The sequence below is a fragment of the Carassius gibelio genome, chromosome A14 (assembly GCF_023724105.1).
Source record: "Carassius gibelio isolate Cgi1373 ecotype wild population from Czech Republic chromosome A14, carGib1.2-hapl.c, whole genome shotgun sequence".
NCBI lineage: Eukaryota > Metazoa > Chordata > Actinopteri > Cypriniformes > Cyprinidae > Carassius > Carassius gibelio.
This window is the reverse complement of record NC_068384.1, coordinates 22,201,288-22,226,028: the sequence shown is the minus strand read 5'-3', so window position 1 is coordinate 22,226,028 and position 24,741 is coordinate 22,201,288. Positions and strand designations below refer to the sequence as shown.

The 24,741-nt window shown below is 35.8% G+C and overlaps 1 protein-coding gene across 2 annotated transcripts in view; it reads left to right on the top strand.

The window, feature by feature from the left end:
* The window catches only part of LOC128026884 (lactosylceramide alpha-2,3-sialyltransferase), a 38,463-nt gene that overhangs the window by 7,863 nt on the left and 5,859 nt on the right, over window positions 1-24,741 (top strand). For both annotated transcript variants that reach the window (XM_052614147.1, XM_052614146.1), the window contains exons 4-6: window positions 8,384-8,721; window positions 9,888-10,074; window positions 10,153-10,311. In XM_052614147.1, the coding sequence (XP_052470107.1) occupies window positions 8,384-8,721; window positions 9,888-10,074; window positions 10,153-10,311 (684 nt within the window). The remainder of the gene's footprint in view (window positions 1-8,383; window positions 8,722-9,887; window positions 10,075-10,152; window positions 10,312-24,741) is intronic.

The window sequence follows — 24,741 nt, the reverse complement described above, 5'->3', positions numbered from 1 at the left end:
ATTATTTATTTTAATAGTAATTGGTGGCCCACCTGCAATAGGCTGCTTCTCACAGGTTGAAAACCACTGATCTACACCATTCTTGTGATCCGCTCCAATTCAAATACACGATAGCATAGCTGCTGGTGCATAAAAGCAGATCTGTTTGACTGACAGTGCTTCTGGGAAACACAGAACTGATACCAATGATGAACTCTGTCTAGAACAGTTTGAGTGTTGGCATGCAGATATCTGCTCTGAATATTTATCGTGCCTACTTGAGCTCATTTATTAATGGATATGAGTGATTATTTTAAAGTTTTTCTGACTTTAATCTAATATGTGGAAAATAGTTTGTAACCACGTCACATTGAGTGATGTTCACTCCAACATAACAAAATCTACCAAATCCAAATAAAAAACACTTTTTTTTCTCTTTTGATTTATTTTATCCTTGTTGCTCATGTGCTCAGGAGCTCAGTAAATAGTTGAAGAGTTTGGGCTTTGCAGATTGTGTCATTGTGGTTTATATTAATGTCTGGAAGAACACACAGTTCCTGTTTGAAGGGTGAAGGGTAATCTCTTGTAGCTCTGCTGAAGCATATGATAACAGCATCACGTGGTTCTTGTCTGGAGAAGTTTAAAATGTAAAAAGTTTTCCCTCCCCCTCATTAACACCAAGTTAGTATTGAAACGACACTAGTTGTGTCAATAATCTTAACATCAAGAGACCTATTTCCTCACTTATACAGTGTACATACAAACCCTGATTAAAAAAATTAAGTGTAATCTGTATTCTGCTAAAATAACTGCCTTGTAAAAAAAAAAAAAAAAAAAAAAAAAAAGGAAAAACAAAAGTCACGCTGTATCAGTTTGAAATGTTATACACATATGTAACAATTATACCAACACAAATGAAGGTACAATATATTCACCCTCATCTGACCCTTATAAACACTACAGATCAAAAGGAGTAGAGAACTTCAAGCTGTTGGCTTCTGACTCCAGGGCTTCCTCGTAGGACAGGTTGAAGACTTATGCCACGTTTCCACCGAAATTACCTGAAACAATTGTACCATGTTTTCCCCCAGACGTGTTGCTTTCTTTGTTTCCACCGTGGTCTAAGAGCAATGATATACAAGTGCTATAACAAGTCTCAGTTAGCTTAACAAAGTACATGTAGCAAAGGCTTTTAAATATAGTAAAAAAAAAAAAAAAATCGATAGAATAGAAAAAGAATAGAGCAAGCTAGAGTTAGTGTTACAGGTCATATATGTTACGTTTGTGTGTGTGTATGTGTGTGCATATAATATATGTGTATGTATAAATAATATATGTATATATGTTAGGGGTGTAACGATACACCAGTGGAACGGTCTGGTTCGGTTTGCTGTGGTGGCAGGGTTCATGTCATTTACCAGCAATGCTAAGGAACAAAAGATTCCCTTAACTTAATTATAACAAAAAACAAAAATAACTTGTCTTTTTTCTTTATTTACTTTGGCTTCACATTTTTAGTGCAGTCAGCATACCTGAGTAAACAAAAATGGAAATAAATACTTCCGATGTAGACGAGTCGGAATAAAACATTTATCTCTTTAGTGCAGTCAGCTTATCTGAGTAAACTAAAATTAAATATATTATAAGTCAAATATATATAAGTATCTTTCACCATTTGATATGGAGACATTTGATATGATAAACATTACAGGGGTCAGGAGTGCCTGGATCCACTGGAAATAAGTTTATATAGCTACCGTTGGATCATCAGGATGGAATGAGAGGTAGAGTTGAGTGTCATCAGCATAGCAGTGGTATGAAAAGCCAAGTTTCTAAATGACAGAACCTAATGATGTCGTGTAGACAGAGAAGAGAAGTGGTCCAAGAACTGAGCCCTGAGGCACCACAGTAGTTAGATGTTGTGACTTGATAGGAGGATCTGGTGGTTAACCATGTCAAAAGCAGTGGACAGATCAAGCAAGATAAGTACTGAAGATTTGGATTCTGTCTTGCCAGTCTTAGAGCTTCAACAACCGAGAGCAAGGCCGTCTCAGTTGAATGTCCACTTCTGAAGCCAGATTGGTTGCTGTCAATGAGGCTGTCTGTGAGAGAAATCCAGAGACTTTGTTGAACACAGCTTGTTCAAGTGTTTTTGCAATGAAAGGAAGAAGGGAAACTGGTCTGTAGTTCTCTAAAAGAGATGGGTTGAGGGTGGGTTTCTTAACAAGTGGAGATTTTCAAGCCTGTCTAAATGATGAGGGGAAAACACCAGTGTGGAGGGAAGTGTTGATGATGTGAGCGAGTGCAGGTACAACTGCAGGAGAAATGGCTTGAAGGAGATTAAATAGAATAGGATCAAGCAAGCAAGTAGTAGCATGATTAGAAAGGATGAGTTTTGAGACTTCTGCCTCAGAGAGTGAAGAGAAGGATGTAAATGAGTGTAGGTTTGCTGGTGATATGAGCTTGACTGATTGTGGTGTGGAAATTATGCACTGTTTTTAATTTTATTAAGTCGTCAGCTATTAGAGATGAAGCAGGAGGGAGAGGAGGAGGAGAAAGAAGTGAGGAAAATGTTTTAAAAGCATTCCAGAGTAAGATGAATTGTTAATTTTGTTATGGTAAGATGTCATTTTAGCAGTGGAGACATTAGCAGAGAAGGAAGAGAGGAGTGAATGATACACATTAAGGTCAGTAGTATTTTTGGATTTGTGCCACACCGTTTCAGCAGCTCCAATCTTAGAACAGTGTTCAGTTTCTTTTCTTTACACCATGACAACAACCATTCATTTAAAGCAACAAGTCCACTGAACCTTTCGTGTCCTCATCGATATGTGGGCAGTGGTCCTGACACGATGATCGTCGCCGCGGGTGTTGTGCTGAGAACCGTCTCGATCAGACTCCTGAAGTCCCTCTTCAGCGTCTCAGTCTCCGATTATTAGCAATGCAAGCGGGATTTGCGGCAACCACTTTGGCAAAGCTAATGGGCTATAAGCTAAATAGCGGACACAGGAAATCTAAATAAAAAAATGCGCTCTGATTGTTTTTGTTGTAGAATACGATAGAGGATATATTCACATATTATAGAAATGAAAATGATGGTGCATAAAATAGATTTTTGAGATAAAAAAATAGTCAATAAAAAATGACCAGCTCATGCTGATGGAGCTCAATACACATGGCAGCATCAAACATTCACAATGACTTTGCACCAGTATTGTTAGTTTTAATTTATGGAAATGCACAAGTCTGTCAACAGCCTCTGTGGGACTGATCTTGGTCTTCCTCCCTGGAGCAGGAGATGCACCTGCAGCTGGACAGATGACACTGTCCAAATCTGAATGAGTAGAGGTTTAGGGGGTGGTGGGCGATTTAGGAAAACAAACATTAAGTGCTCACAACAACGAGCAACCAGAGCAAATATGAAATTTTGACATCCTCACAAACCATTTTCAGATCCTTGTCCACCTGCTGCTTTGAAAAGATACCACATTTCTGCCATTCAAGTAAGAGAATGGGCTTCATTGAAGACCTTTTTCTTGAATGCAGTCTCCCACCTCTCAAGAAGCTTGTTGGATGTTTCAGCATTGGACAGCAGAGCAAAGTCCTGATTTATCTAATGACAAAGCATATTACAAGATTTCTAATGTTGCTTGTCATCCTTTACCACCAAAATGGATATTGTTGTTGTTTTAGGACTAAGACATCATGAATGTGCAAATTAGTCGAACATAGTAATTATGGCACAAAAAAGGAGCACAAAACTTCATGTCCAACTAGACTGTTACAAGTACATCAATATAAAAGATTATTACATGGCCCTTTGTTGAAAATGGGTCTCTCAGGCTAGGTCAGAGAAATAATGGTGGGTGGGGATCCTCCTTCAATGTAAAAAAAATAAATAAAAATGTGTAACTTAATATTGTTCTCTACACCAGTTGAAACGGCTGTCTGTATTTCTTGCATCTGTACACTTAAGTCTAACCCATGAATTTATGTCATGTGACTGACTAAATTAACAAGCTGACATCTGGTGCTTTACAATAGGGTTTCATTAGTTAACATGGACTAAGAATGCACAGTACTTCTACAGCATTTAATAATCTTAATGTTCATCTCAGCATTTCCTTATACATTATAAAAATCAAAAGTTGTAACATGAATGCACTATGTATTAAAATTAAAAAACAAATATACTTTTATTTACTAATACTAAAGTTAGTCCATGTTAGTTTGCATATTAATTAATGTACAAGTGTTGAGTGTGTGTTCAGGGTGGAGCGGAGCATAACCTGATGTGTGGCTGTTATCTTGAGCTCCTCCATCCTGTGAAGTACTTTTAACATCTGATAATTGGGTACTGAGGACTCACAACAGGTTATTTTGGACGTCTGAATACTCAATTCAGCTCATCCGCTTATGATGAGAGAGCTAATCAGATAAGAGAGAAGTGCAGATGTGCAGAGCAACTGTTCTGGAGGAAATGCAGTTAGGTCAATGTTATTTATGTAGAACTTTCATTATTTGTGTCATTTCAAAGGAGCTTTAAAAGAAGTTCATGCTGTTAATGTTTCTGATGCATGGATCGCTTACAACAAGATGAATGTTGGCCATGGAAATTTTCTGCATTTTGATTTGTCTGTTCGGATCACTGTGGAAAAAAGAGCATATTGTTGAACTGAAAGTATATTCCTCATTTGTATGTCGCTATGAATAAAACTGTTAAATGAAATGTATAAATGGAAAGTCACACTCTGACTGCTGCTGCTGCTGCTGCTTATAAGCAGAAGTGCCATTTAAAAGCGGAAGTGAGCTGATAATTGTGCCCTGTGAAACCTTTTCTGACATTTATTTCTCAAAGAGAATCGGAAAATATGGAGCTACTATGTCAAAATTTTTTGAATTAGAATTGTGTAAATTTGAATTATTGACAACTGTCATTTAACAAAACCGAACTTTGTTTTTTTTTTTACTTGAATATTGAACATTAGAAATTTAAAAACTTTTTTATGGCAGTTTTTTTTAAAAACGTGTTTTCAAAAAAAAAAATATATAGAAAGAAATTCTGAACATCAGATTCATTATTCAAAAATAACCTCTACTTTCCTGCTAATTCACAATTTGAATAGAAGTTTTAATGAACCAGTTTTGTCTACCTCATGTAGGAGAATACGTGTGTGGTTGGGGTCGGGAAAGGAATTTTAGTGTCACTGTTGTATAACGGGTCGAGTGTTCTGTCTGCGTTATCAAACCTGCCACGACTTCCTGTGGTGAGGAAAGCATTTCCCCCCATGGCCACAAGTTTAATTCGTAAACAACCTGCATGATCATATAACCTGGGATTACCACAGATGGATAAAAAAAATTTTGTCCACCCCACAGACTTACTGATCGTGTCTTTATTTCATATTTTTATATTATTATTATAAAAATCTAGGCTAATACCAGAATATAGTATTATGATAATATTAACTTCTAAGGGCTATATTTTTATGATTATTGTTATAAAAGCCTATAGGAGTGTGCACGGATAGTCGAAAATTCGAATATTTGTTCTGCTTTAATTATTCGATAATAATTATTCGACGATTTAAAAAAAAAAAAAAAAAAAAAAAAATTCACAATAAAACCTAATTTGGTCACTTTCTGTGATTCTCCACGGCATATCTGAAGATGTATGCAAGCAAAAAATAATTAATGAATAAGTGGCCGTGGAAAACGCTAGTCGCGCCGCTTTCTCCTTTCTAAAGCGCTCGGGCAGAAGCGCTCCTGAGTTGTCTGCCATTGCTATGCAACAATGACACGCTCTCTCCATGAAGACGCGGAAATTTCCGCAAAGGATAAATGGATTTGCAGCAAAAAAAATCGTTTTCAGTAGCTCTGCTACTAAATTTAATGGCAATCCATATACAGCTATGATCAGCTTTTCCTTCATCTTGGCTGAGCTTTCAACGTTGTTACGGGAAAGGATGAAGCTGAATGTTTAGTTCTTTTCACATAACCTGCGGTGCGCTTGCGGCATTCTGAAAAGTTGAGATGTTTTTAACTCGATGCGGTGCGGACGCGCCTGGAAAAAAATGAGTGCGCCGCACCGCGTGCGCATCACGACCACGTCGCTTCCATTATGAGCGTGCATACCGCGCGCCTACATTGGAAATAATGAACTTGAGCGTGCAAAAGACGCAATATGTGCACAGCCCCTAAGAACTGCGGTCTTCTACAGTACTTCAAATATGCCGTGGAGAATCACAGAAAGTGACCGAATTCTAGAACATTGTTGCGGCATCTCTCAAGCAACGAATAAACACAGCTAACTTGGAGAATGCAGTGAAAACTCATCTTCTCGTGTCTGCCCTAGACCCTCGGCACAAACATTTTGATGAAAACATGAGAGAAGTAAGAAAAAAATGTTTTTTTGAACATTATCAGAACATTTTCCTTGATGCGAGTGGTTCATCACCAACGATGAAGAGGATGCAATGCCCACTCGTGGGAAAAGGCTGAGACAGTTCTTCAGTGATGATTACAGAGAGTCCAGCAGAGACGAGTGGGAACAGTTCTTACAGGAGTCATGTATTCCACCAGATGAGGATCCCATTCAGTGGTGAAACGAAAACACGAAGCGCTTCACAAAACTTATTCGCTTAGCACAACATTATTTGTGAGTCCCGCCAACGTCAGTGTGCCGTCAGAGCGTGTTTTCTCCGTGGCCGGCCTTATTGTTAACAAACTAAGGAGCCGACTTTCCCCCGATCATGTTTACATGCCTGTGTTTCTTAAAAAGAACATGTAAAACAATATTAAAAAAAAGCAAAAAAGATTTGCTGACAGTTTAAAAGTTTCAAAGTTAATTGTAGGCTGTGTTCTACAATAGCCTAATTGCTGCAGGCTGCTTTACGTTTTTTCTTTAACTTTTTTTAGTTTTTTTTGCTTTTAATCTGTACTTTTGTTAATGTTCAAGCTTATTGTGTGTAAGCTTGTTAAAAATGACGGAAACAATAAATGTTGCTGAAAAAGAATGACTATCTCATTAAACTTAATTTAAATAAACAATTATTCGAATGTGATATTTTAAAAGTCTACCAATTAGACTAAATAAAATGAAATCTAGGCTAAACCAATAAACCTTTAATCTGCTCTTCAAGTAAAAACTCAAAAGTCATAGCATAATCAAAGCTTTGTTGGCAAAACATTGAAAAGAGATCAAATGAAGGGAAAATAACTTGAACATAAAAATATAACCAATAATAACAACAACAATATTAATATTAATCAAAAAATATACAAATATTATGGGTAAAGACGATAATGGATTTAGAAGTCTGTGGGGTGGACAAAAATGTTTTATCCATATCTGATAATCCCAGGTTATATAAATGTTATGTAAAATGTCATTGTTAACTGTGTCTGATATGAAAACTATGCTAGTCACAGTCCCATGAAATGATAAATAGCTAATTTTAATCAAATCAAATGTGACCTTGTTGTTTATAATTATTCCAATGTGTGCCTCGAGATGGCAAAAACACTTCCACTGCGAGAGAAAGAGGCAGCCGCACAGCGATTCCTGGATGTCCATAAGATTATCTCCAGAAAATGATCTTGTAGTCACATATCACGCTCACACGAGTTATTAATGTGACGTTCCAAAAAAGTAAATATCTCATGGCCACGCACAACGTATTATCATGTTTCTACGAGATAATATATTTTGGCCACGACAAAACTAGCTTAATTGAACCAAATGAGAAGTAAAAATCCGCTGTTTGAAAACGCGTCTATTTAAAAAAAACAAAAAAAACAGTTGTATTAAATTTCAAATGTTCAGTATTCAAGTTAAAAATAAATCTAATTCAGAACCGTTAAATGACCGTTGTCAGTAATTCAAATTTACACAATTCAAATTCAAATAGTTTGGACATAAGCTTCATACGAAAAAAAAGTCAAGCAATGGGATTGAAAAAATAAGTCTTATTTATATGCCTGATTCTCACATAGAAATCATGGCTTGAATTTCGGCGCTTGTAACGAGGAAAATTCACGAAAATATTTAAATGTGAAAGAGATTCGCGACAGATGACTGAATGCATCATTTGGACGTGCTTTTGAGTCATACAGGTTTTAAAATTCAAGTGCTCAATTCAGTACTTGCACACTCTGTGACTGTGAGACCTTATCTATGAGCTGCTTCACACCCGGAGTTCGCACCATTATATGTAAAAAAATATTTGAGCAAACTCGGGTGGGATCTAAAACAGACTAGTTCCTGTCCACGATTGGCAAAACATAAAATTAAGATACTATGTTTGCTGATGCCCTGTTATCCATTATGTAAATTGCACGAAACAAATGTTTTTAGTTGGATGGATATGAGCACATGCATTAAGCACTGTATTTTCACTCATAGCGTGTCCATTCCTATGTCCGAGGGATACTGGCCCAAGAATGCAGAACTTCTTTTGTCCGGAAGAGAATGGAGGCTGATCATTACAGCCCCACACCAGTGCAACAGCCCTTTTTGGACAAGAATACTGATTTGCATCAACAAATATTCCAATATTCTCCACCGTTTGGTTTCCTGGATATGAAGAACAAGCTTAAGGAGATCCTGGACCTCCTACCAGCCTCCTCTGAGGAGAGACATGGAGCGAGGGACTGCCGTCGATGTCTAGTGATTGGAAATGGAGGGATACTGAAAGGATTGGGGCTCGGACCTCTTCTTAATCAGTTCGATACCATCATCAGGTGAGAGTCTGTCCTGATTCATTTGTCTGTTTTTGGTTAAAATGCATGTTTGTAGGGCTGCAACTTACAATTATTTTGATAATTGATTAGTTGGCCGATTACTTTTACGAATAACTGATTAATCGGATTAAAACCCCTATTTTCTTTATTTTAATTTACTGACAAAAACACACTTTTCCACATTCTGCCCAGTGTCCTTAAAACAAATGTGCCAACACGTGAATGCTATAAAAACATGGAGTGCTTAATATATTAGACCACCTGTCATAAGACAAAACACCAATATTTTAGCAATCTGTAAAAAAAAAAAAAAAAAAATGCAACAAAAGAAAAATTCTAAATATGTTATTGTAATTTTTAGACAAATAACAAACTGAAACGATTAAATAGTGTTTATTCACATAATAACAAAAATGTCCTCCTTTGCCTCCTATGCTTGCTGGCATTGTTTATGTACTTTTTGACTAATTGGGTATCTGAATAAAAAACACTATAAAGCACTTTCTTTCACATATATCAGCAATAATTATATAGTAGCATTAAAAATAGCTTGCTACTGTTCACTGTTCCCCTCACAGTTCCTGCATGTCGATTAAACCTAAATATAAATGTTCAACAAAGAATGTTTTTGTGCTGAATATTTTCTGCCTTGGCTCTCTGTTTAATGCGCACGCTCGCTGTGTTGGTGCTCTTTCAGTAAAGATTGCAACTTAACACAGACTGTTAGAGCAGGTCTTTATGCAAAATGGAAAGGCTTGTGTGAAATTGTGATATTTACAGATAAGGATATGACCGTTAACAAGTTTTTTTTTTTGTGCCGAGGATGCACACACATATCTGTAAAAGCGCCTGACAGGCAAGCCATTACACTAATGCATCCGCTTGAAGCTTGTAATAAAGATTTATCATGTTTTGACCAGCTTGGATCACATACTTTTCTTGAGGGAGCTCATTGTTTCTTTCTGCTCAATATGTATATGCATTTTGTCTATAGAAATGTGTTATTCAGTGCTGTAATTTGATGCGACCGGCTACAGTTGTACGTACACTGTGGACAGACCAGACTAATCGATAATGATAATCGCTGTCGATGACTTTCATTAACGGTTTTATCGATTAGTTGCTGCAGCCCTACATGTGTTTATTAGACTTTTATTTGTGTGCAGATTGAACAGCGGTCCTGTGCGAGGTTTCAGTGCAGACGTTGGGAACCGCACCTCCATCCGGATGAGTTATCCTGAGGGATCCCCGAAGGTCTGGGAAGACACCGATGCGGATCTCAGATTTGTGGCTGTGATCTATAAGTCTGTCGACTTTGACTGGCTTCGTGCGATGATTACCAACACGTCCGTGGTGAGTGTGCATCAGACAGATTGGTTGTCTTGATCAGTGCAGTATGTCTGAATGCCACGCTTAACTCTCTCCTTTCAGTCGCTGTGGGACTGGCTGTTTTTCTGGCAGAATGTGCCGGTGAGTGTCCCGCTCAAGGCCTCCCAGTTCCTTCTGCTGAATCCAGAGATTATTCGAGAGACGGCCTTGGATCTGCTTCACTATCCCAGTATTAGAAAACGGCTGTGGGGCTGGGACCAGGTGAGCAGCTTGTCATTGCTTTTATATTTTTCTTTATTAGTGCTTTTGATTTAACTTGGTGCCATTATGTAAAAAAGATTGCAGGGCTTAAAGTTCTCCAGATCTCCGGCGTGCAGCATTTGGCTGCAGAAGAAAATACTACATTTAAAAACAGAGTTCACCTACCAATGGTATGAGAGGAGCAGCTTTCACTCTCAACCAAATGAACATTACTAGCCAGTCAGAATGATTTGCTCTTATAAACATGAAACATGCATAAAAGTATCAAATAATCAAGTAATCATGTCATCTCCATAAAAAAGACATGATTGTCAGAACATATTTACCAGGATTTTTGAGAAGGTCCTGTTCACACGTGATCTATTATTGGTAACTCACCAGTAAAGACTGTGTATGAAAGGGGCTAAACTCTTCCTCACAGACTGCATTATCTCACTAGATTTGTAACGTAAATCATTTATAAACCTTTGCCAACACAGGAGAATGCATCAACATATGTCGAAATATGCCATGTATTGTACATTGCGATTTCAAAATAAACGTTTCTGCATTTGGCCAAATATAAAAATTAAATGCATTTAAGCATTGTTTAATCAAGCTGTAAAGTGAAGCGTCCGTTGGCGCCCTCTGCAGGAATTTGTTTTTATACATAATGTACTTAAGTTGGTTATGTTCATGTTATTTATAGGCTTATTACATTATGTATTTTAACAGTGTTGTTTAATGCAATCATGTAATTTTTTGGTTTTGATATTTTAAGCCAAATATTGTTGCCTCATAGTTAGTTTATATATACATAGTCATATTAAAGCCTGGTTTTGACTTGGGCCTGCTTGTTACTAAAAATATCAGATTACTCAGTTACCAAAATAATCGTTAGTTACAGCCCTAGTTTAGTTAAAATATTTCTAAATACAACTGTATTGTTTTACTTTTTGCAATTAAAAGACAAATATTTTGTCACTGAAAATTTCATAAAATATTGTCTTGTTCTAGTGAACCAAGTATCTGTACTTTGTCTCATCTCATTAGCTAAGTGTATTGTCACAGCCCTAGTGTCGATAAGTGGTGATATAGCTCATATATTTTTTTAAGTGGATAGCTTTCATTCTTCAGGTCAATCATATATTCATGAAAAAAAGTCATCAGCAATTACTTTGCCATAGTATCCTTTCAAAGGTTTTCACAGTCATTGCATGCTTTGCATTTTTGCATTTTTTTTTTAGCTTTAACGCCTGAGGATGTGTTAAAATTATGAGAATATTTAATGCAATGCCCCGTCAACTTGCAGTTGCTGAAGAACATGATGCAAGACTGACTGTGTGATGGAGTCTGTTAGAATGCAGTTACTGTACAGACCAAAAGTTTGGACACACCTTCTCATTCAAAGAGTTGTCTTTATTTTCATGACTATGAAAATTGTAGATTCACACTGAAGGCATCAAAACTATGAATGAACACATGTGGAATTATATATGGAATTATATACATAACAAAAAAGTGTGAAGCTGAAAATATGTCATATTCTTGGTTCTTCAAAGTAGCCACCTTTTGCTTTGATTACTGCTTTGCACACTCTTGGCCTTCTCTTGATGAGCTTCAAGAGGTAGTCACCTGAAATGGTCTACCAACAGTCTTGAAGGAGTTCCCCGAGTGATGCTTAGCACTTGTTGACCCTTTGTCCTTCTGTCTGCGGTCCAGCTCACCCCTAAACCATCTGGATTGGGTTCAGGTCCGGTGACTGTGGAGGCCAGGTCATCTGGAGCAGCACCCCATCACTCTCCTTCTTGCTCAAATAGCCCTTGATGCCTTCAGTGTGACTCTACAATTTACATAGTCATGAAAATAAAGAAAACTCTTTGAATGAGAAGGTGTGTCCAAACTTTTGGTCTGTACTGTATGTGAGCCTACATTTTAAGATATGAAGGCAAAAAAATGCCTCTCTTATATGATAGTTTTTCCCCAGTATCTACAGCATTGAAAATGTGATGTTGTTTTTATATAAGGGATGATGTTCATCCAGCCAGTTGTTATCTCAGAATAAACACAGACAGGGTGATCAGGACCCCGACGCGAAGCGGAGCAAAACACTTATTACACAACATTTCACCACATAAATAATTAATGAATAGAAGAATTAAGATGAAAATGTTTTAAAACCTTACCAGTTTGTTTGTTCTCTTAAAATCCATTACAAGTCAAATCACCTTTATTTATATAGCGCTTTAAACAAAATACATTGCATCAAAGCAACTGAACAACATTCATTTGGAAAACAGTGTGTCAATAATGCAAAATGATAGTTAAAGACAGGTCATCATTGAATTCAGTGATGTCATCTCTGTTCAGTTTAAATAGTGTCTATGCATTTATTTGCAATCAAGTCAATGATATCGCTGTAGATGAAGTGACCCCAACTAAGCAAGCCAGAGGCGACAGCGGCAAGGAACCGAAACTCCATGTAGTGTAGTGGTCCTTTCTAGGTGCTGATTCACCATCTGGTCTGGATACAGAATAAGAGAGAAACAGACAAATATTAGCGTAGATGCCATTCTTCTAATGATGTAGCAAGTACATAGGGTGTTATGGGAAGTGTTCCCAGTTCCGGTTTACCTAATGAATGCAGCCTAAAAATCCTTTAATGGATTTGGATATTAAAAGCATATTAGTATGTTATGTGTAAGCCAGGTTAAAGAGATGGGTCTTTAATCTAGATTTAAACTGCAAGAGTGTGTCTGCCTCCCGAACAATGTTAGGTAGGTTATTCCAGAGTTTAGGCGCCAAATAGGAAAAGGATCTGCCGCCCGCAGTTGATTTTGATCAACTGAGTTTTGAGTTTTGAGTTTTGAGAACGTAGCGGACGTAGAGGAGTATAATGTAAAAGGAGCTCATTCAAATACTGAGGTGCAAAACCATTCAGGGCTTTATAAGTAATAAGCGATATTTTAAAATCTATACGATGTTTGATAGGGAGCCAGTGCAGTGTGGACAGGACCGGGCTAATATGGTCATACTTCCTGGTTCTAGTAAGAACTCTTGCTGCTGCATTTTGGACTAGCTGTAGTTTGTTTACTAAGCTTGCAGAACAACCACCCAATAAAGAATTACAATAATCTAACCTTGAGGTCATAAATGCATGGATTAACATTCCTGTATTTGACATTGAGAGCATAGGCCGTAATTTAGATATATTTTTGAGATGGAAAAATGCAGTTTTACAAATGCTAGAAACGTGGCTTTCTAAGGAAAGATTGCGATCAAGTAGCACACCTAGGTTCCTAACTGATGACGAAGAATTGACAGAGCAGCCATCAAGTCTTAGACAGTGTTCTAGGTTATTACAAGCAGAGTTTTTAGGATTTTTTTTTTCCAGAATTTAGCAGTAAGAAATTACTCGTCATCCAGTTTTTTATATCGACTATGCATTTCATTAGTTTGTCAAATTGGTGTGTTTCACCGGGCCGCGAAGAAATATAGAGATGAGTATCATCAGCATAACAGTGAAAGCTAACACCATGTTTCCTGATGATATCTCCCAAGGGTAACATATAAAGCGTGAAGAGTAGCGGCCCTAGTACTGAGCCTTGAGGTACTCCATACTGCACTTGTGATCGATATGATACATCTTCATTCACTGCTACGAACTGATGGCGGTCATATAAGTAGTCATTACAGCGTACAAAACATTCATAGCCAAATGGCAGCAGCTGCTTTTGTATGAAATGAGAGCGAGTCCGCGATGCCAGGATGACATAATTAAACAATTGTACACCATTATTAGCTAAACAAACTCAAAGCTTCCACCAAGATAAACCGTTCCTATCATGAGTATACAGTGCCGACTGCTGTTATCCGGATGAGCCTGTGTTTTTACAGGATGTTATTGAGGGATAACATACCTTAGAATGTCATGACTGACCAATCAGGATCAAGTTTTCCACAGAGCCATTTAATAAACCGTTTTGTGGCTGACTGATATGTCCCCAAGGCCAGCCAGTTCATCGACATGGCTGATCATTTTTTCTGTTTGGCCGATGTGTTGGAAGCGGGACTCTTATTTTGATGGCTCTGAGAATGGCAGCACCTCAGCACACAGCGTTCCAATTCTGCTTCATTAGTTATGGTCTCTGTTGAATAGTTTTGTCTAACACTTCATCTACAGCGATATCATTGACTTGATTGCAAGTAAAAACAGACACTATTTCCACTGAACAGAGAACTGCCTTTAACTATCATTTTGCATTATTGAGACACTGTTTTCCAAATGAATGTTGTTCAGTGCTTTGACGCAATGTATTTTGTTTAAAGCACTATATGAATAAAGGTGATTGATTGATTAATATGTTCCTGGTGAGAACTGTTAATCAAAGAAACTAAACTGTATATGAAAAAGTATTACAGCATTTGCTTTTATATTATTAGTAACAGAAAGTCAAACACTGAATGTGTGTTTGCTGAATGCTGACGTAAAAACCAAAACTATCTCTATTTACGTTAGCATTCAGCAAACACGGATTTAGATCATTTGTGCAAATATTTAAATATCTAATAAACATTTAATTTCACAACCTTGCAGACCTTCCAGCTGTCAGATATTCTGAAGTGTCCATTTGTAGCCAGCATGAGTGTGTTCTCTCTTAATAGAGAGAATTGTCAATTAAAAATCCCAAGTATTTATAATTAGAAACCACTTCAATCTCAAAACCTTGAAGAGTAGTTATTGAGTATGAGTCTGGAAGTGTAGACTTTCTTTTTGTCAATAAATATAAGTTTTGATTTCTCTGCATTTAGATTAAGTATTAAATCATTTAAATTGAATACTGGAAGTGAGTCCCTCTATATTTAGGGCTCAAGCCCGAAGGGGCGAAGAGCCCTATTGTTCCCCTAAGGATTATTCTTTTTCTTATTATTATTAGGGCTCAAGCCCAAAGGGCGAGAGGCCTATTGTTTTCCTTAGGATTATTTTTTATTATTATTATTATTATTATTATTATTTTTTTCCAACGTCTCGGGGGCTTTTGGGGCCCTTAACGTGCTTAAAAAGTCTTGAAAATTGGCACACAGATTGGAACCTGCGGCCATTAGGGCCGGGCAGAGACTGATACACGGGCGTGGCACAGGGGCTCTACAGCGCCCCCTGGAATATGGAGGGCCATATATCATACATTCTTGCTCGTAGATGTATGAAACTCGGTACACATATAAATCTCATCAATCCAAACAACTTTTGTATTGCATATCATAGGCTCCGCCCAACAGGAAGTTGGCTATTTAGGGTTTAGTATTCAAATTTTTCGTCAAAGTTGTGGGGGCTTTTGGGGTCCTTGACATACTCAAAAACTCTTGAAAATTTGCGCACACTTTGGAATCTGTGGCCTTTAGGAGCCTGCAGAGGCTGGGACCCGGGCGTGGCACAGGGGCTCTACGGCGCCCCCTGGAACACAGTCAGAAATGTTGATGTATAGCTCACACATACTTGCACATATTCATATGAAACTCAGTACACATATAGATCTCATCGTGCCGAACAACTTTCGTATTGCATGTCATAGGCTCCACCCAACAGGAAGTCAGCTATTTAGAGTTATGTAAAAAGCACATGCTCTGGAATTTGAAATACTTGTCATAGGTTTTTTTCTCGATTGCCGCCAAACTCGGTCAACATGATCTCAAGACACTGGGGATGAAAAATTGCCAGGGGATTTTTGATATCTCGAACGGTTTGCTCGTGGCGAGGCGTTGAAATTATGGCGAGAAATTAGAAACAGGAATTGTCTAATACCATCCACATACATTTCCTGATTTTAATCAAACTTCATCAGATTATTCGTTGTATGATGTCGATCGCATATATGTGACTATTAGGAGTCAAAGTTATAGCGCCACCAACTGGCAGAAGGAAGTGTGTCATTTTCAAAATGATTTGAATTCAGCATCTTATTATTACTCGATTTGCTTCAAACTTCATCAGAATAATGTTAAAACACAGCCGATATAAATCTGCAAGGGGGATATTGATATCTAAAAAATTGTTGCCGTGGCAACATGTCAAACTGGAATACTTCTCAGGTGATTTTGAGGCAAATAACATACTTAGAATTTCACAAAACTCTGAACACACATCAGTATTTCTGATAGGAACTTAAATTGTGAATGGATTTTGGATAGCTTGAATGGTTTTGCCGTGGTGATTTTTTTAAATGACCTTACAAAGGGAATCATTATTGTATTTTTAAATTGCAGCTTCCAAACACGTCAAAGAATTTTTTCATACAGATGAAAAAGTCATTCTGAGGAAATATGCATAGTTTCACGACTTTACAACACTGTATGGATAACAGAAAATTAAAAAAACTGTCAGACATCTCATCTCACTCTGTCCCTCAGTTTGAGTATATGTGCTTCAGACTTCCATTGTCTGAGAGAAATAGCGCCCCTACAGGTGCAATTACCGGACTTTTACTTTCACTTTTAAATCGGTTAAAAATACAAACAAATACTTAGATTTAATTCACACTGACAAGCTAAACCAACATATCTGATTATTACCGGTTCAGGGCTCATGGATAAATAATTTCTGGCCAGAGATACGTGAGAAATAGGAGAGATGAATCACCGCTGTGATCACGAGCGTCTGGAGTAAAGAGCTCAGAGAAAACGAATTTATTCCTGTTTTAAAGCTTTTAAAAATAAATTATTACAGCGATATCACACAATCAACCAATTAGAACACACCAAGAGCTAAATTAAGATGTTTTTGAACTGTTTGTGTGAAAATGAAATATTTGCAGCTGCCTATCTGAAATCACCGCCTCCGATCAGCGCGTACAGTGTCCAGCTCAAAACAAACGAATTTATTCTTGTTTAAGAGCTTTTTTAAATAAAATATTACCACAAATGCACACAATAAACCCATTGTAACACAACAAGAGCTAAATGCAGGTGTTTGTGACCTGTTTAAGTGTGCAAGACTATTTGAAAGCGCGACTGGCAGAATAACATATATCTCTCGAGCTGCAGGATTCTGTCTTTCGTCGTACGAACGAACACATAACGGACAAGATTATTTCAAAACACATAATAGCTTGGCGACTATAAACGAAAACAGCCACGTGAACATAAACTGGATCTACTGGATTTGAATATTAAAGTGACCACATTTACCACTTGCTTCTGTCTTCAATTTTAATCTATATAAAAAAGGAAACTCATTCGACTTGGCTGCTTTTTTAATGTGTGCGTATTTATTTATTTATCTTTTTATACATTTTGTATAATTTCATAGTTTGTGTATTACAATTATAAAAACAAAAATAAAATTAGCCACTCACATAGAAATAGCTTAGGCCTTAACCTTTTTCTGACAGTTTTAGGGATTTTTAAAAATCCTAAAAAAACCTTATTTGTGCTGCAAATAATAATTTCAAACTCATTTGATACTGACCTATGACATCCTGTGACATTATATTTATTTTAATTTACATAACCTCATGGATGTAACAGTAAATCTGTTCAGCTCACAGATCAATACTAAGCTGTAATACAAGCAGAACTTTCACAAATGCTTATGAGTCATTTAAGGATTTGATAACACTGTAAAATAATGTCTAATTTGTTAACATTAGCAAATTCATTGATAACACTTTATAATAACTGCACTCATTATTAAATAGTCAGTTCATGCTTTATAAAGCCTTGTCCCAATATTAATAGTCAGTAGTAAGCAGTTTATAAATACAGCTATAAATAGCTTGTCCTTGGTTTATAAGCACATTTATTAAAAATGAGAGTAAGTTATCTTCCTATGAAAAATAAAAGATAAAAAATAAACAAACAACAACACAGATTGATACAGAACTCAGAAATTTTATTGTGGATTTATGATAAAGCCTGCAAATGAATTCATACTCCTACTCATACTACTCCATACTCCTTTTTCAACATGATGCCAATATACTGAGATGTTAAATTGTGAATGGGTTTAGGATAGCTTAAATGGTGTTGCCATAGAGATTTATTAAAGTAACATAAAAAAATACAATAGTTATTTTACTATATCTTTACAAATTTTCATTCTAACTCTTCATAATTTTTTATATAAGTAGAAGTCCTCATTTGAAGGAAGCACAGTAAGTTTCATAGCTTTATCACTTTCAAGAGCCAGCATAAAATTAAAACTATCATAACTTATAAATCAAGCTTGCAATTCTTAGTACCTATAATGGCCACCAGAGGGAGCTATAGGATTACTTTTAAATAATTATTGTAGAAACGAGTATGATTTAAATCATTTATAGAAATCTTTCAAAAAAAAAATGAATTGTATATATTTTACTGATAAAATGACCCTCACTTAATTAGAATAACAAGCTGAAGTATTTTGAACTGTATATTAAGAATAATTCTTTATAGGCTTTATGGACAGATACGTTTTGAGTGACTCTTGAAGGATCAGCACCACATCCTCTTTTACCACTGTTTAAAGAATTAATCTTACAGAATAGGTGTGAATGAATTTTGGATAGCTTGAATGGTTTTGCCGTGATGTTTTTTGAAATAATAGTAAAAAAGGAACCAGTAAATGTCTTTTTATTTTTTTAAAGTGCAGCTTCTAAACACTTTAAAAAAAAAAAAATGTACACATAGAAGACCAGTCATTCTGAGGCATATTTCCTCAGAATGACTGGTCTCATGACCATAGTTTCATGACTATACAACACTATATGGATGATAGAAAATTAAAAAAAAACTATCATACATCTGATGTCACTCAGTCCCACTGTCACTGTGGGTAATGTGTGTGTGTTTGTGTGTGTTAAGTGAATTAGGTGTGAAACTATCAGGGTGCATTTAGTCTCCAGCGCCAACATTTTACAGAACTGCCACTTTCCTGGAGTCTCCAGAATTACTCAGTGTCAGGCTCTGAGAGACTTAAGATTCCAAAAAATGATTTAATTAGAATACCATGAAGTATTGTGAAATACTATATATTAAGTCTTTATATATAGGCTTAATAAACAGATTAGAGTGACTCGTGAAGGACCAGCACCACCTCCTCTTGTTCGATGGTTTGAGGAATATATCTTCCAGAATCCAGGATTAAGATTTAGGAGCTCATTTTTATTCCACCTCCTTTCCTGAAAAGTCTGTCTTGCAGAATTGACTAAAAATTAATCTTCACATTAATTACTAATTATTTTGCAATTCTTTTTGTCAGTTCTTCTTGACCTGCTTTTTTCTTCTTCTTTTCTGACCTCATGACCCAGTCAGTATTTTTTGTACAATGGTCAAGTCTTAACTTATCCATTTCTGTATTGCATTTGTGTTTGATATTTCTCATGGGTATTTCATAATTTTCGACCTTACAGTTTGAGTTAAAAGTCTATTTTAGCGCATTTCATCTGTAAAAGAAAACATGCCTAATAATTCTGCACACATGAATATAAGGAGTTTTTCTCTTCCAGCTTTCCTGGACTATTGTATAGCACTCATAAATGATTAAATAAAAAATAATGGTAGTTATTAAGATTGATATGGTTTGGAATTGGTAAAAAGTGCTTGGAAAAAAATCACAATAAAACAATGTTTTAATGTTTAAGTTTGGAATATTAACTGACATGAATGAATGCTATATAAATATTGTTCATGTTAACATAATGTTTATAAATGAAATCTTATTGTAAAGTGTTACTAAAGTTATATATATATATATATATATTGTTCTGTGAATGTGATTTTAAAGTCTAGATGATTCGGATTAACCCTTTAACTGCCATATCCTTTAAAACCTCACTGCCAGAGGGATATTGTGAATGCATGTGCCCGCTGGGCACAGTTTACCTGATGCCACCGGGGTGGCGATGGCATTGGTGGCTTGAGCCCGCCATCGCTGCTTGCAGCTATATTTATTATTATTTTTTTTTTTTTTTATTAAACCTTCCGGGGGTTTTTGGGGGCCTTAACATGCTCAAAAACTCTTGAAAATTGGCACACACATTAGAATCTGCGGCCATCAGGACGCCACAGAGACTGGGACCCGGGTGTGGCACAGGGGCTCTACAGCGCCCCCTGGAACACAGTCAGAAATCTTGAACCATAGCTCACACACACTTGCATATATTTATATGAAACTCAGTACACTTGTAGATCTCATTGAGCTGAACAACTTTCGCGCTCTATGTCAAAGGCTCCGCCCAACAGGAAGTCAGCTATTCATGGCTGTTTAAAAAAAGCATGTTCTGGAATTTGATATACTTGTCATAGGTTTTTTACATGATTGCCACCAAACTCGGTGAACATGATCTCAAGACATTGGGGATGAAAAATTGCGAGGGGATTTTTTATATCTCGAACGGTTTGCCCGTGGCGAGGCGTTGAAATTAGGGCAAAAAGTGAGAAACAGGAAATGCCTAATAACATCCACATACATTGCCTGAGTTTGATCAAACTTCATCGGTTTGTTCGATGTATGATACCGATCGTATATATGTGATTATTAAGAGTCAACGTTATAGCGCCACCAACTGGCAGCAGGAAGTGAGTCATTTTCAAAATGCTTTGAATTCAGCATCTTATTTTTACTCGATTTGCTTCAAACTTCATCAGAATAATGACAAAACATGGCCGATGTAAATCTGTTGTGGGGATATTGATATCTTATATATTGTTGCCATGGCAACGTGTCAAACTTGAATATTCTGTTATGGTGATTTTGAGGCAGATAACAACCTCAGATTTACATGAAACTCAAAACACATATCAGTATTCTTGATAGCTAGACAATGGAAAAAGCTTTTAAAAGGGCGTGGAAGAGGCACTCTATAGCGCCACCTTTTGTCAAAAGTGGGGGGGTTAGTTTTAGCTACAGACACCAAACTCGGTACAAAAATTGTTCTTATCAACACGGACAACTTTCTAATTCACAGTCATCAGCTACGATCAACAGGAAGTCAGCTATTTTGATTTGAATGTGGATTTTTTTTTTACATTTAGCTGTGAATTAATGCATACTGCTCAGAGGAGAGTAACACTATACACACCAAACTTTGTCTACGTGATGCCAAAACATTTTAAACAACTTAAATTGCCAATGGATTTTGGATAGCTTGAACGGTTTTGTCATGGTGATTTTTTTAAATGACAATAAAAATGGAATTATTAATTGTCCTGCATTTTTAAATTCCAAACACTTCAAAACCTTTTTTCATACAGAAAAAAAGTCATTCTGAGTAAATATGGATAGTTTCACGACTTTACAACACTGTATGGATAACAGAAAATTAAAAAACTGTCAGACATCTCATCTCACTCTGTCCCTCTGTTTGAGTATATGTGCTTCAGACTTCCATTGTCTGAGAGAAATAGCGCCCCTACAGGTGCAATTACCGGACTTTTACTTTCACTTTTAAATCGGTTAAAAATACAAATACATACTTAGATTTAATTCACACAGACAAGCTAAACCAACATATCTGATTATTACCGGTTCAGGGCTCATGGATAAATAATTTCTGGCCAGAGATACGTGAGAAATAGGAGAGATGAATCACCGCTGTGATCACGAGCGTCTGGAGTAAAGAGCTCAGAGAAAACGAATTTATTCCTGTTTTAAAGCTTTTAAAAATAAATTATTACAGCGATATCACACAATCAACCAATTAGAACACACCAAGAGCTAAATTCAGATGTTTTTGAACTGTTTGTGTGAAAATTAAATATTCGCGGCTGCCTGTCTGAAATCACCGCCTCCGATCAGCGCGTACAGTGTCCAGCTCAAAACAAACGAATTTATTCTTGTTTAAGAGCTTTTTTAAATAAAATATTACCACAAATGCACACAATAAACCCATTGTAACACTGCAAGAGCTAAATGCAGGTGTTTGTGACTCGTTTAAGTGTGCAAGACTATTTGACACCGCCACTGGCAGAATAACATATATCTCTCGAGCTGCAGGATTCTGCCTTTCGTCGTACGAACGAACACATAACGGACAAGATTATTTCAAAATAGCTTGGCGAATATGAACGAAAACAGCCAATTGAACATAAACTGTTGAGAAATAAATCTGAAGTGGATCTACTGGATTTGAATATTAAGTGACCGCATATACCAGCTGCTTCCGTCTTCAATTTGAATCTATAAAAAAAATGAAACTCATTCATCTTGGCTGCTTTTTTAATGTGTGTACGTATGTATTTATTATTTTGCTCTAACAAGAATTAATCTATATTTAATTAAATCAATTACATTTTATTTTACATTTTATTTGTCCATTTCTGCATCTAAACGCCTAAAAACATAAAACATGATCTATTATACTATTGTTAGCAATTTCTTTATCGTCCAATTTTTCTGGTGTACACACTTTTATTTTCATAATAAACTTGTTTGTTAGATTATACACAGTTACAGTGGTCTATAATAAATATTGACAGGTTTTATTCAAGCTGTTTAGAATGATTGCAGTAGGCTAATTTTTTTAAATGTAAATCCAAAAAAAAAAAAAAAAAAAAAAATTAATAAAAAACATTGGAAAACAATAACTGTTGTACTTTTTTTATACATTTTGTATAATTTCATAGTTTATGCATTATAGTTATAAAAACAAATAAATGTAGCCACTCACATAGAAATAGGCCTTATCCTTTTCTGACAGTTTTAGGGATTTTTAAAAATCCTAAAAAACCTTATTTGTGCTGCAAATAATAATTTCAAACTCAAAAAGTAAATAGTCAGTTCATGCTTTATAAAGCCTTGTCCCAATATTAATAGTCAGTAGTAAGCAGTTTATAAATACAGCTATAAATAGCTTGTTTTTGGTTTATAAGCACATTTGTTAAAAAGGAGAGTAAAGGGTCAGTTATCTTCCTATGAAAAATAAAAAAATAAAAATAAACAAACAACAACACTGATTGATACAGAACTCAGAAATTCTATTGTGGATTTATGATAAAATCAGCCTGTAAATGATTTCATACTCCTCCAAGAAGACACAAGTAGTTCACACCAAACTTTTTTTAACATGAAGCCATATACTGAGATGTTAAATTGCGAATGGGTTTAGGATAGCTTAAATGGTGTGGCCATAGAGATTTATTAAAGTAACATAAAAAAAATACAATAGTTATTTTACTATATCTTTAATTTTTTTCATTCCAAACTCTTCATATTTTTTTATATACGTAGAAGTCATCATTTGAAGGAAGCACAGTAAGTTTAATAGCTTTATCATTTTCAAGAGCCAGCATAAAATTAAAACTATCATAACTTATAAATGAAGCTTGCAATTCTTAGTACCAATAATGGCCACCAGATGGAGGTATAGGATTACTTTTAAATAATTATTGTAGAAACAAGTATGATTTAAATCATTTATAGAAATCTTTCAAAGAAAAATAATATGAATTTTATGTATTTACTGATAAAATGACCCTCACTTTATTAGAATAACAAGCTGAAATATTGTGAACTGTATATTAAGAATAATTCTTTATAGGCTTTATGGACAGACACGTTTTGAGTGACTCTTGAAGGATCAGCACCACATCCTCTTTTACCACTGTTTAAAGAATTTATCTTACAGAACAGATGCAAATTAATTTTGGATAGCTTGAATGGTTTTGTCGTGGTGATTTTTTGAAATAACAGTAAAAAAGTAACCAGTAAATGTCTTTTATTTTTTTAAAGTGCAGCTTCTAAACACTTCAACAAAATGTACACATAGAAGTCATGCTGAGGAAATATGCATAGTTTCATGACTATACAACACTATATGGATGATAGAAAATTAAAAAACTACCATACATCTGATGTCACTCTGTCCCTCTGTCACTGTGGGTAATGTGTGTGTGTGTGTGTGTGTTTGTGTGTTAAGTGTGTGTGCTGAGTTTGTGTGAATGTGTGGGAGAGGGGATGGGCTTGGTGTCAGAGAGAGAGAGAGAGAGAGAGAGAGAGAGAGAGAGAGAGGGAGGGAGACTTAATCATCTCTTTAATCACCAGCAGAAAAAAAAAGCAATTTTGTGTTGTTGTTGTTTTTTCATCATTACAGCTTAAAAAATATCTTAGGCCTCAACATCAACTGTTGCTGCTTTATATAGCCATCTCCCAAAATTAATAGTCATTAGTAAGCATTTTATAAATACAGCTATAATTAAATTGTTCATGGTTTATATGCACATTTATTTTGAGGAGATTAAAGGCTGTAATCTTCCTAAAAAAAATAAAAATAAAAAAAATAAACAAACACAGAACTCAGAAACATTTATTTCAAGATGCAATAAAAGAAAACTGTACACTATATATACATATATATACAATTGCATAAGTTTATATTTAATTTTTTTTATCAAGTGTACAGCTAATAATAATAATAATAATAATAATAATGCATTTTATTTAAGGCGCCTTTCAAACCACTCAAGGTCACCGTA